Genomic DNA, 14,508 nt, shown 5'->3' on the forward strand with positions numbered 1-14,508 from the left:
ATTATTACCCAATTTCACGGTCCATGGAACATGGAAAAGGATAGTGCGAGTGGGGCAACCGTGTACTTTGGACACATTCTTGTTTATCGTGATTTAATATTGCTATACTAAAGTTTTTGATTTATTTAAATCTCACAAACAATTGACATATTAAATGAAATGATTGATATAATATTGAAAGTAACATGAACTTTAATAACTACAACACATTTTACAGCCACCCCAACACAGCCAACACTGACTGGTCCAACGGCACTGACCGCCGGAACACCTGGTACCTGGACATGTACTTCTATCGGTGCCTTCCCTGCACAATCTATGTCTATGAGAATTAACAACCAAGTGTTCAGCCAGGAACTGTCTGTGAATACCCAGTTTAATGCCAACGCGAGGTCATATACAGCAGTGGGTACACTTAACTGGTCACCAACAATGGTAAATAATGGGCAGACAATCTTCTGTGATGTAACTCACCCAGACACACTAAATGGCCCACAGACCGTCAGCCTTCCATTGACAGTTAGATGTAAGTATGAATATTTAAACAATCACATAAAACAACTGTTGTAAAAATACATAGTTAAACCAACTGATTGAAAAATACACTCAAATCATGTGTTTAAAATAAGCATACACACACCACGTGTATTAAACACCAAAACACATACCGTTTAATTCAAACTTTTCCATTCATTCATCATTTTTCTTCTTTAAATGTCATACTACAATGTGTCTTGCACTTCTGTCTTTTGACGGAGCAACACTTTATGGTAAAAAGTCAGCTTTTCTTTTTAAATTTTAAGGGTTTGGAATTTGTAGAACAAAGCATTGCGATCAAATATAAGAAACGTAATTTCCTTTTGTAGCTCCATTGGCGGTCAATGCACCTACAACGTTCTATAATCCAATGGAGGATGAAACTGTAACACTAAATTGTGTCGTCACTTCCGGAACTGCTACAGGAATTAAATGGTACAAAAATACAGTCCAGATTATTATTGCTGCCAACACTAGAATTACCGGTGCTACGACAAACTCTCCTTCCATAACAATGACAGATGTTGTACTATCTGATGGTGGCAGTTATACATGCGAGGCCACAGATGGATTTGCTACAGTCAGCACAAATACAATTACTGTAACAGTTAGAGGTAAAATGTTATTATATTTTCTAATATCATATGCTTGCTTTTGGTTCAATGATGCACATCTGGTTAATTCAATCCTGTGACTGTCGTATTTCTTTAAGAATAATGCTTTGACGTTTATTCTTTAAAATAGGTAGGGTGGGCATATTCGGTATATATTTCATGCCAGGACCATATTTACAGTTCCAGTTTCAGTTTTATTCAGTGGCACAGTTGAAAAGTGTACTTTGAGGTTATAAACACATAGCTGCGTATTTCTGAATCTAAACAAAAAATACCAGATACATTTACTTGTAATTTCTTTCAAACTATCATTTGTCATATGTGTGTTGGTAAATGATGACTTCTTTCGATGCAAAACCAACATCATTCAACAATTTATATTGAAACGAAAACTGTCAACAATAAAAGAGAGACGGAAGATACCAGAGGGACAGTCAAACTCGTAAATCGAAAATAAACTGACAACGCCATGGCTAAAAATGAAAGAACAAACAGACAATCAATAGTACACATGACACAACATAGAAAACTAAAGAATAAGCAACAGAACCCCACCAATAAAGTAGAGTGCTAAATAATGTATTTTACTTTTAGTGTATACCAGTTTTTTTCTTTATATGATTTAAAACATTTAAACTATAAAAGAAAAGTAAATGTTTAAAATGTGATAATAAAATGATTACTTTTGATTACAGAGAAACCTTGGTTGGAATATAACATCATTACCTATGTCCTTAAAGACTATAACAAACTTGTCCGTCCAGTAGATCCAGTCAACAACCTCACACACTCTCTAATCCCACAACAAATCTTCGAATTTGTAAGTAAATCTCAATTATATTTTTATAAATATATATTTTATGCTATAAACTTTCACATTAACTGCATAAGGGATGGGCATGTTTTTAATTGCTCGATTTAAAATTAAATGAAGGAAAAAGGAATGTTTCTTTTCCAAGAAATTAGACAAACTGAATGTCAAGTTTAATATTATCGTGTACTTCGTATGAATACATCATGTTAAAATTAATAAAACGAGTTTAAATAACGCAAACAAGCAACAAAAAATCATTGACGACAATTCTCATTCTGCATTTATTGAAAACGTTTTTATCTCTTCTTTAGGATGGTAAGAAGAGATTTGTACTTCAGTCAATGCAGTGTATGAACTGGAATGACCCAAGACTGACATGGCCAAAAGGACAACCTAGAATTAGTCTACCATCATCAGAAATCTGGATACCAGACATAGTTCTTCTCGGACAGTAAGTTTCATTGCAGGCATTGAGAAAAATAGATGTGGGGTAGTCGTCAGTGAGATAATTACCAGGAAAAAATACTGTATGATGCCATCGATGAGTCCTCGGGTAGCAGTCTCACTGGCATATTTCAGCATATTTTTATTCATAATCACTTCAGATTTTCTTATCCCAGGCATAGATTGCATAGTGTTTTGGAATTTTGGGTCCTCAATGCTCTTAAACGTTATACTTGTTTGGCCTCTTAACTAATTTGATCTGAGGCTGAATCTGAGCGTCACTGATGAGTCTCATGTAGACGAAACGCAATTCTGGCGTATCAAATTAAAAGCCTGATACCTTTGATAATTATAATAGTACAAGCATCTTTCTCAGATTTTATATTCATGTTATGTTAATTTATATTGGACAACTAGTATAGTTTTTACATGGTAATATTTACAATATAAATATATCTGTATACGGAATTTCCTGAATTGCAAACCCGGCTTAATCTAACATTTTCAACATTCTTCAAACATTGTGCAAAAAATGGACACTATAGTTTTTTAATTTACAGTACGTAGTTCGTGACCTTTTCATATTCCGTCATAGCAAACTGCTAGTTTTCTCTTCATTGTATCCCAGTAATCAGTCTTATGTTCACACTAAGAATTTAAAATAAGATACAGGTTTATCAGTAATTAAACGCCACAGTATCGTTATTTGAAAAATACAAGTGTTGCTATTTAGTTCAGCTTATAACTTTTAAGTTCACCACGTCCTTCCAATATTTAAGGAAAGAGGAAGTCTAAAATATAATTTTACATGTTTTGTGATCATAATTCTTAGAAGCATTACAAAGCTTTATAATTTTGATTTTTTTTTCTTTTACAGAAAATATGAATCTGACTTCCATACCAAAGTGATTGTAATGAAAAATGGTGACGTAACATATTGTCCACAAGGACCACTCATTTCAACTAATTGTCAAGAAAAGTCTGGTGAAGTATACGAGTGCAACTTTAAGTTTTTGTCATGGTCTTACGACAAGGTCATGTTAGACAAATACTTCCCAGGATTCGCATCAAGACCATCAATTGATATGTCCATCTTCTATGAACATGACGAGTACGAAATTGTGAGCAGATGTGCTGTGCGACGTGAAATGACATACCCTTGCAGAGATGGAACCTACCCAGAACTGACCTACACATTTGTACTCAGACGTCGTAGATCGTTCTGTAGAAATCTCAATCAAAGTCCGACCTGTAATTGAAAACCACCTTGACATAAACATTGATGACCAGCAACTATCATTCATAAACCTTTCGTAATCAAATGTCACCATCATTTGATGTGAATGCCTCATTGTACTGAAAAAATGAACTTTTTGTTAAACATTGCATCATATATTTGACATTTATTTAATTATATTTTTAGCTAAAGGCTATTCCTTATACATGTTAGATTAATATTTTAACTTTAGTTTATATATCCTCTAAAGTGCTATGTTTTTTTGAAATTATGAGAACTTAAAATTATAAAGTTGTCAAAATAAAATGCTCAAGGAAAGTTTCGTCTTAATTTTATTTAAATATGTTTATGTTTATATTACAAGTTTGTGTGTTGCTCCTCGGTCATTAATTATTTCTATGAAGTGTTTGGTTAATTTCTATGTTGTGTTTTGTGTACTGTTGTTTGTCTTTTAACCTCTTTTTTACCAAGGCATTGTTAGTTTACTTTTGACGAATGAGTTTGAATGCTCCTTTGGTATGTTTCGCCTCTTTTTTACAACTGTAAATAATTTTAACAACAAGATCTCCTATTTCTGATCATTAATTGTGAACATCACATATATCTGGCCAGAGAGTGAAAGAGCAATTGTGTTTTGGTCATCTGTCAATTAGACATTCATTTTGGAGAAGGTGTGATGGATTTCATTTAAGCACATTCACCATTTAAATTGACAAACCTGCTAATTAACTCCTCATTATATATAATCCAGCCGTGATAGACAAACCCCATAGAACTATTAGGATGATGTTTCCACCCTATTAACCAAAGGGTTTTACAATTTATAAAAATTACCGGCGACAGTCGACCACCGTGAGGGTTAAAACTAGATGCGTATTCGTAGGGTGTAAAGACTAAAACGAGTAGCATAAACACCTTGGTCATAAGAATCCCCGGAAGTTCCATATCTCACTTCAAGGCAATTCAATATAACCTACAATAAAAATCATGTCGCTTCAAGTAGTAGCTACCTCTTTCATGGTTTGTCAAATAACACATTTAAAAGCACTTTTATGGATCAAATATTTTTCCAGTGCGTTCACTTAAAAGTTGATGTGCAATACCTGAACAGTGTAATTTAATTTTGATTTATTCAACTTTAATTCAAATTTTTCATAGGAAATTGCAAGATAGTAAGCTTTTGTCATCAATTGGCGTCCGTCGTCTGTCAACGTTCATAAACTTTTAATGAAAGGGACACATTTAACAAAACATGTCGACAAATATATTTTAGGTATTTGTTCACCTTCCCTGATTTAAGTGAACGATGATGCCGCTTGCCAACCAAAATGGCCGCCATGGCTACAAACAGACTGACATGAAGTACATTGCAAGTTTTGTTTCGTCTTGAACATTCTTAGAACAAATTGGACAGGGGTGAATATGCTCTAAAGGTTTCATCTGCCTTTTAAAATAAATAGTGCAATATGACTTGTAAGAGTAGTAAATTTCAATACTATTTCGTGTTGCCTTGACGGAGTCAAAATGCGAGGAATAAGTCCGGTTTCTTAAGTCGGTGTCGGCGGGGTCAACAATGTACAAGTTTGTCATTAGGTCTAGTTCATGGTGAACCATTAGTGAATGGTTTTTGGTATGCAGTTGTATTATGATTGGCATATCTCATTTCCATAGATATTTGACCCTACCCTCTGTCATGATCTATCGACTGAAATTTTTTGATTAGTTAACATGAATTAGTTTGATTAGGTCAGTCTTTGGGGCCCACTAGTGGTATGTAAATGATATTTGGTATGCAGTTGTATAAACATTGTCATATTTTATTTCCATGGAGATTATTTGGCCCTGTCCCATCAGTCATTGTAAATTGACTTTGAATCTTTATTCTTTTATCAGTTTGTGATTAGATCAGTTAAAGATGAACCACTAATATTAATTCAATGATATTTGATAGAAAAATGTATTGGAATTTCAAAATTTCATTTCCATGTAGATTAAATAGCTCACTGCCCAATAATTCCTGGTTCATTGACTTTGAAATTTTTACATAGATTACACGTTAATGTTTGTCTAGGTTGGTGTTAAGGGAACGGTATTTGGTATGCAGTTATATTAGCATTGCACATCTCGTTTCCATGAAAAATGTTTAGCCTTGTACCCAACTGCTATGGTTCGTTGACTTTGAATTTTTGCCAAACTTGCATGTTAAAAGTATTGCTGTTAAAAAGGCGATACAATATCTATGACAATTTATTTCATTATAGACTATTATTGTTTTCCCGTTTGAATGGTTTTACACTAGTAATTTTGGGGCCCTTTATAGCTTGTTGTTCGGTGTGAGCTAAGGCTCCGTGTTGAAGGCCGTACTTTAACCTATAATGGGTTACTTTTTAAATTGTTATTTGTATGGAGAGTTGTCTCATTGGCACTCACACCACATCTTCCTATATCTATTATTTTGAAAACTGATATAACACTTTATATAGCAAAAATGATCAGCAAGACTAGTAAGTTAAAAGAAACCCAACAAGAACCAAATCGTCGAATAACTCATTATTGGAATTATAGCCTTTTATCTTGACTTTTAACCTTTATTTGCACTTTGGTCTTGTGTCTTAACTACAATAGCTATATAGATATAATCTTTAAACAGCAAAACTGATGGACAACTAAAAATGAAAGACAATCATACAAACAATAGAACACCTGACACAACATAGAAAACTAAAGAATAAGCAACACGAACCCCACCAAAAACTAGGGTGATCGCAGATTCTCCTGCAGGGTAGGCAGATCCTGCTCCACATGTTGCACCCGTCGTTTTGCTTATGTTATAACAAATCCTATAAATAGTCTAATTCACTAGGTCACATTCATGAAAAGAAGGGGATGGTAGTTACGACGTAAGGAACATATCCGATATCATTTGTGAAACGGTTATTCCATAACGATCAACCAACTCGTGATGGCGTCCGTAAATTTTAAGAAGGATGATTTCAACTTCACCATTTGGAACTCTTGGTTCAATAGCTTCCTTGTGAACAGCAGTCCTCAATCAAAAAAATCATGATAGGAAATGCAAGCACGGGAATATCGTATCATTGGGAGATATATACCCCGTATGCAGGTGCTGCTTGAATGTTGCTACTTAGAAATGGAAAGTTCACAATTGGAAAGCTGAAATCATATCTTTTGTCGTAAAATTTTGTTTTCAACCGAACCTCATTGTCAATTTCTAGATGTAAGATAAGATATGAGGCCGATTAAACTGTATCTGTTGTATCCTTTATCTCTAGTTCGATGGGATAGATGCGTTAGTCACCACATTTTTAATTGTTTAGTGAAAGAACGTCATCTAAATAACGGGAAGTAGACTTAAAGAATATTGCTAACTTTTTATCTTTCTTCCTAAGAAGTTCCTGTATTTCATAAATTGTCAGTCGACTCCTTATTGATATCATCGCTATTATATCGCGATTCTAATATAAAAGCTAATGGTAAATGGAAATGTTGGATTACAGTAACCGCTAGAAAGTTCCCCTTAATGACGGTATAGGTTATTGATTGGTTACAGTAACCACTAAAAAGTTTACTTTAATAATCATCGAGACGAATGCTACATGCTTGGCAAGGGGTGTCGGCCATGTTTGGCACGGGGTGTCGGCCATGCTTGGCACGGGGTGTCGGCCATGATTGGCACGGGGTGTCGGCCATGCTTGGCACGGGGTGGCTGTTTTGATGCTATCAAAATTACTTTTTTGTGAATTGTTTTTAACAAATAATATATTGCACGGAAAGAACCGAACCAAAATCTGTTCCTGCAAGCAGAAGTAGACGTTTTTAGTGGCATATTTTAACAAAACGCATTTGACTAGCAGCTAGGTCGAACAACTGATGTTTTTAAACACTGCTGACCGCCATTGGCGATTGCCAAATAAACGGATCATGATACACAACAAAATAGATCTTATTATTAATTTATTACGAAACAGAAAACAATAAACTTGAGGAAAAGAGGGCATACCGCAAACATGAGATGCAAACATTTGTACACTATATCCGGATTTCGACAATTAATGTCTCTTCAGTGATGTTAGAAATCGAAAAGGTATATAGAAGGCCATATAATTTACCTCAATTTAGGATAGACTTGAATTTTGAAAGAGTCGAAATAGGATGAACGGATTATATAAACCCGAAGGCAAATATAAAACAAGCCCAAACGAAAATCTATAAACAAGTCTAAATTGAAAACAACGTTCAAACCTATGATTGCGTTGGACAAAAACCGCAATTTTTATACGTGTGCATGTTAAACAAATTTCGTTGTAGAGGGGTCTACATACAGCACACACAACATTTTCCAAAAGACCAAAAAAGTGAATAAGTATATTTTTACAAAACGCATTTGATTAGCAGGTCAAACAACTGATGTTCTTAAACCCTGCTGACTGCCATTGACGATTGCCAAATATATTGATCACAAAATGTAACAAAATGGATCTTAATATTAATTTTATATCAAACAGAAAACAATAAACTTGCGGCAAAGATGGTAAACCTCAAATATTAAATGCTAAAATTTGTACACCATATCCGGATTTCGACAATTAATGTCTCTTCAGTGATGATAGGGATCGAACTGTATTTGGCAGGCTTTAGAATTTACCTCAATGTAGGATAGACTCTTGAATTTTGAAGAGTCGAAATAGGGTTATATAAACTGGAGGTAAAATATAATACAAGCTCAAACGTATGCATAGACTGTACATACAATAAAGTCGATAGGAGCCACGCCTACACTTTCCACAGTACTTTGACCAAGTATGGATTCTTTTAACGGGTTCAACGTCCTACTCAGCAATACACGTAATGCTCTTTTAGTCGGACTGACCCATACGAATTTAATGTCAATATATATATAAGTACCAATTTGAATATTGAGTAATACAGTTTTAAATTTGTTTGTATTACTTCGAATAGATTGTTGTGATTGAATTGTAAAAGATCTGTTAATAGTACAAACATATTGAATTGTGTAATAATCTTGATATGTTTACCCAAAATAAAGAAAGTATCTAACAAATAATTCAAGGTCACAAATATGTTGGATCAAGGGTTCGAAGAAAAGGGGATGGAAGACTTAGTGTCATTGTTTTGTTAATATTCTTTTTGCGAAAACATTATGCGTTTTTTTTCTCTCCATCAAATGGGGGGATACGACCTTTATACCCTCTTGCCTCCACCATTGATTTAAAATTAAGCAATTTAAATGTGACGAGACACGAATCTCTATGTGTGAATCAGGATATTCTTACCCTTCCGGGGCACCTGAGATCACCCCAAATTTGATGGGGTTCGTGTTGCTTAGTCTTTATTTTTCTATGTTGTGTTTTGTGTACTTTTGTTTTTCTGTTTATTTTTATTTGTCTTTTTGTTTTTTTAGCCTTGGAGTTGTCAGTTTAATTTTTGATTTATGAGTTTGACTGTCCCTCTAGTATCTTTCGCCCCCTTTTTTCGAAATGAGTCTGTATACTAGTATTCAGTCTAGTGATTAGTGCCGTCTGTTATTTCTTCAGTATAATTGACATAGTTACATTCAGGTGATTGCCCTTATTTATAAATAGGTTTTTGTTTTCAAAACAATCTATATTTTTCGTTACAAATCTTCAAAAGTGTTGTTATAAATATATTTGAAGATTGTGTCATGATAATAATAAACATATACCATTCGTATTTATATGCCCTTCGGCAGTTTGTTTCCATCAGCTTTAGACGCAACACGGAAGTATTTTCAGCCAATCAGGACATATTTTAAAGTTATAAATGGTATCTAAATAAACTATTTTTTTATTGTTGTCGACGGTTAACTACTGGCATTAGTTGTAACACAGGGGCATGTATCATAGAAGCTTTGGGGCGGAACAATATGCAATCGACTTAGTTTAAACATATTTATTCATAGTGGATTGGGAATTTTGCAACTTATGTTAATTCCTTTCCACTTTGTGGGTGCGAGTGCTGCCTTGTAGCGGCATTAGCCTGCTCTTTTTTGAAATCTACGAGAGGGTCTTTTAAGTGCAAGAGATAAAGTCGCATTGTATGCGTTATACAAGGTGCGTATTATAGATGCTTTGGGCAGAAATATATGCCAGTCGACTTGTATGCGTTTTACAAGGTGCGTATCAAAGATGTTTTGGGGCGGAAATATATGACTATCGACTGGTATGCGTTATACAAGGCGCGTATAAAGATGCTTTTGGGCAGAAATATATGCCAGTCTACTTGTATGCGTTTTACAAGGCGCGTATTAAAGATGTTTTGGGGTGGAAATATATGACTGTCGACTGGTGAGCGTTATACAAGGCGCGTATCAAAGATGTTTTGGGGCGGAAAAAATATGCCAGTCGAATGGTATGCGTTATACAAGGCGCGTATCAAAGATGTTTTGGGGCGGAAAAAATATGCCAGTCGGCTTGTTGTGTTATAAAATGTATACGCATACCAGTCGACTGGCATATATTTCTGCCACAATACATCTATGATACGCGCCACTGTGGTTGTAACACCAGATCAAAGACCAGTATGAAAAATATCCCATGGACCAAGAATTTGTATAATACTATAAAAATCCTTGTATGGACCAAGCCACATCTACAGTCGTCGACATAGTTATAAATACTCATACAATCAAGAGGCATTTATGAACTTACTCACTTATTTACTGCCCTTGTACGCCATTGATGTACTCAAGCCATGCAATTACTGCTCAAATACAGAGTATGACTTGGAATTGGGATTATGAAGGAAAAGCAAGCACATCCTTTAAATAATCTCTTCTTTTTTTCTTTTTTTTTTTTATCTCGTACCATTACAGGTCTTTAATTATTCCTAGATACTTCTGTCTCTTACATTGTAGATGAATTAAATTGTATCTACCTCCTTTGTTTTGTTCACACATCGTTGTCAATATAATGGAACTTTATGCGGCTGTCATAAAAATGAAAGGTTTAGCTAGCTATAGAGCAAGGTTTTAATCTAACATTTTCTACATAAGAAAATGTGTGTACAAAGTCAGGAATATGACAGTTGTTAACTATTCGTTTGATGTGTTTGAGCTTTTGACTTTGACATTTCATTACGGACTTACCGTTTTGAATTTTTCTGGGAGTTCGGTATTTTTGATATTTTACTTTTTTATGTGACGAATATTCCGTCCATCATGCGTCTTATATTTGACATAATTTTATGGTTAAGCCAGGGATTAAAATTAAGTTTTGAGGTCATGTAAATTCCTCAGACATTATAAGTAATATGCATATGATAACTACATTTGGTTTATGGGATCATTACGTGGTCTTCAAGGCCTATTCTTTCGTATGCGTCTTGTTACAATATTTCCAATTTGCCTCTATCCGTTGTCCCTGGCCTTTTTTCAAGGTTCAGTAACTACTAGTAAAAAAGCTTAAGTATAACAAAGTAGCCGAGGCTTTACATAGGCGTTCTCTTTCTATCGAGTGCGTTTAAATTTGTTGAACGTTTGTGGTGTGTTTTAATTCAGAGGTTCTAATTATAAATTATCTGTTTTATGAAAATTTAGCAAGATGTGTACATTTGAGAGCGCTAAAAAGACCCGTAGGATGAATGAACGCACTGCTTTTTTCAAAGGGACAACCCGGCAATATAAAACTTAGTAACTGAACTATTTGATGTAGATGTAGGCTCATAAGTGTTCACGACGCTATAACAATAACATTCATGTTTGAATTTATCAAAATAAAAAATCAATTCTCACATGAAAAAAATATGTTCGTTCATTTCTGATCTGAAAGACTATACCATATATATATATATATAACGAGGTACAATTAACTTTTTTCTCGCATCTTTTAATACAGTTTGAGTGTCTTATAATTTAAAGAGCTGAGGCCATTGGGTCAAATCTCAATCTGATCAAACCATCGCTTGATCGTCGAAGCATGGGCATATAAACGAAATCAAATATCTCTATGAAATGGGTCAATTATGTTTAGTTTTAGGTTTTATGTTTAACACACTTGTAATGAACCTTATCTTCTTTACATATATATATCTTAATTTGTTTAACACATGTGTAATGAACCTAATATTATATACATGTATCTTAATTGATAACCGTTAAATATCCCATTGAGTCGATTAGATGTGTATTGCCGATTAAACTTATCGGGGTTGTCTATACTTGAAGATCAGGAAAGTATTCATATTTTCCCAATTATCCTTTTTTTGAATTTAAGACTTCGGCAATTGCAACTATAAAGATTGATAATACATTACATGCAAACTGAGGTTGTGAGTTCGAATCCCGCTTGTGCAGGTGCACTCGACTCCAATCTTATTGACTAGGATTGTCAGTTTTCTTATCGAAGGTCGGTGGTTTTCGCCGCGAACTCCGGATTCCTCAACAAATAAAAACTTTTAAAACTGGCGCCAGGAAATAGCCTAAAAGCGGTGTTTAAAAGTGGCGTTAAAACACAAAAAAAAATCATATCAAAGCATTTACAGAGAAGTATTTTTTCTCATTCTTATAATTCTTCCATGCCAAATATATTATTCAAAGCGATATATGATACCATAGTTTTGATTATTTAATTTAACACTAAAACCTCTCATAACTCATGAAACTGTCATCTATAAAATGTTATCTAGTATCTTCATTAAAGGGGGCATTAGCTGTCAAATTGTTGTTCATCGATTTGACCCAAATTTTCATATTTCATTTAGAATGAAATTCAAAACAGTGTGGCTGTGGCCATTGATTGACACATTAAAATCATCCATTGACTGGGACAATTTACATGAACGTTTGTCTGTAACGACCACCGTTCACGACGTACCTACGATAGACATTTAAACTGTGGGGTCGCCAAAGGTTTCTTTACGCCTTTAATTATAGAATAATTCAAAAAATTAATCAGGAATAACCTTTATGTTTTGATTTATATAACTGATATAAATCAAAACATCGTGTTATTTCTGATTGGTTTTTCGAATTACTTTATTAAGGTGTTGAGAACCTTTGGTGACCCCATAGTTTAAGTGTCTTTAAAAAGTACATAGTGAGCAGTGGTTGTTACATAAAAAACGTTCACCTAAATTGTCCCAGTCAATGGATGATTTTAATGTGTCAATCAATGGCCACAGCCACACTGTTTTGAATTTCATTCTATAACATACTAAAATGAATATTCAAATTACAAAAAGTCCGAAAGAAACAAGGGTTCCCTAATATATATCCGCATTGCGTACGTATTTTAGGCCAGATGTCATGTAATTATCAATCGAGATGACAGTCGACCGTCAAATAATTCAATATTAACATATATAAATAGTTAGCGAGCGCTTGCAAGTGGACCTTTCCAGATCTGTTTGTTTTCATGTGATAGGCTTAATAAATATGTTAATCGTCGTTTTATATCTCAGAGTTTTACATATCAGAATGATTCTTATTGTGGCCCGGTCCGGTCCTTTTAATGAAATGATTCATGATGGCTCAATTGGTTCACTTTTCAATGGTGGACCACTTTCCTTTATAAAGAATGAAAAACACGCACAATCACCTTTCAAGTTCAAATTAGAACGGTTGCATGTATACGCATTGAATTATTAACTTGCAAGGCAATATAAAACTAGAGATATTTTTAGCTTATTTTGAATATGAACCAAAATAGCGCAATATTATGTCTTTATTCCGCTTAAAAAATTTGTTTCAAACAAAATATCCTATTTGGAGGAATTCGTAGCTAATTTCCCTTTAATTAACGTATCCATGGTTAAAACATTTTTTTATGGGTCCAAATATTTTTGACTTTACATAGATAAGTTACTTGATCTGTCTTTTTACTAAACACTATAGATATCTATATTTGATCTATATTATTCTTAAGCAAGGTATTCATATCATCTGACAGGAGTCCCGGTTCAATGATCGCTCAGGTCAGTTTTTGATTAACTAATAATCTTCGTCCGTAGACTAAAGGAAAACTATCTGTGAACTGCGACACCATATGGTTACAATGATCAAATTTATGATATCGAGCCCTTCCCAGAGGGAAATCTAGTGACAAAATATTACCTCCCCTGTAAACACTGAAAACTAGATCTTCGCAATGTTTGTCCCATTTTAGCAAGGACGCTATTAAGTGTGTTTTCATATTTCTTTGAACCTTTTGGGTCCTATTTAGAGCTAGTCCTATAACATAAGACTCTGCAGGTTCATATCATTTACATTCAACGTTTTGTATAGGATATTTATTTTTACTATCAATGTTGAGTTTTATCGGATATTTTTTTTTACTATCAATGTTGAGTTTATCAACATTGATAGTAAAAAAAAATCCGATAAAAAACGTTGAATGTAATTGATATGATCCTGCAGAGTCTTATATTATAGGACTAATTAAGAGCTAACAATATCGATAATAGATCATACTAGTCCACCATAATTAGGGTTGTGTTGCTAGTGTTACTTTAATGATATTAGTTTAAAACCTAAATTTCAAAATTGTATTTGTGGTTCATGAAGACACCAACCAAAACCTTTTACTTATTGACCAACTGTATGGATGAGCTTCAAATTTAAACACAAATACCTACAATGTTCAACCAATTATTGGCGGTGGTACCATAACACATGCAAAACCTCAGATTATCTTCAGTGGTTGAACAAAATATTTAACATACGGTCGGATGATTGTATATGTACAATGCGTGCAATATAAAAATTGCGAATTTATTTTCAGGAAAGCCACTATGTAGTAAAAATTTATTTTGATGCTGGTCTTAAAAAGATAACAAAAATTAAGTAAAAAGTTCTTGAACAGTGC

General features: G+C 33.9%; 1 protein-coding gene across 6 annotated transcripts in view; it reads left to right on the top strand.

The window, feature by feature from the left end:
- Positions 1-3,964, top strand: part of LOC143063333 (uncharacterized) — a 32,821-nt gene extending 28,857 nt beyond the window's left edge. For all 6 annotated transcript variants that reach the window (XM_076235427.1, XM_076235430.1, XM_076235431.1 and 3 more), the window contains 5 exons: positions 218-526; positions 867-1,151; positions 1,847-1,971; positions 2,277-2,416; positions 3,287-3,964. In XM_076235427.1, coding sequence (XP_076091542.1) covers positions 218-526; positions 867-1,151; positions 1,847-1,971; positions 2,277-2,416; positions 3,287-3,668 — 1,241 coding nt within the window. In that variant the 3' untranslated portion in view covers positions 3,669-3,964. The remainder of the gene's footprint in view (positions 1-217; positions 527-866; positions 1,152-1,846; positions 1,972-2,276; positions 2,417-3,286) is intronic.
- Positions 3,965-14,508: the final 10,544 nt, after the last annotated feature.

Source organism: Mytilus galloprovincialis, chromosome 2, assembly GCF_965363235.1.
Source record: "Mytilus galloprovincialis chromosome 2, xbMytGall1.hap1.1, whole genome shotgun sequence".
Classification (NCBI taxonomy): domain Eukaryota; kingdom Metazoa; phylum Mollusca; class Bivalvia; order Mytilida; family Mytilidae; genus Mytilus; species Mytilus galloprovincialis.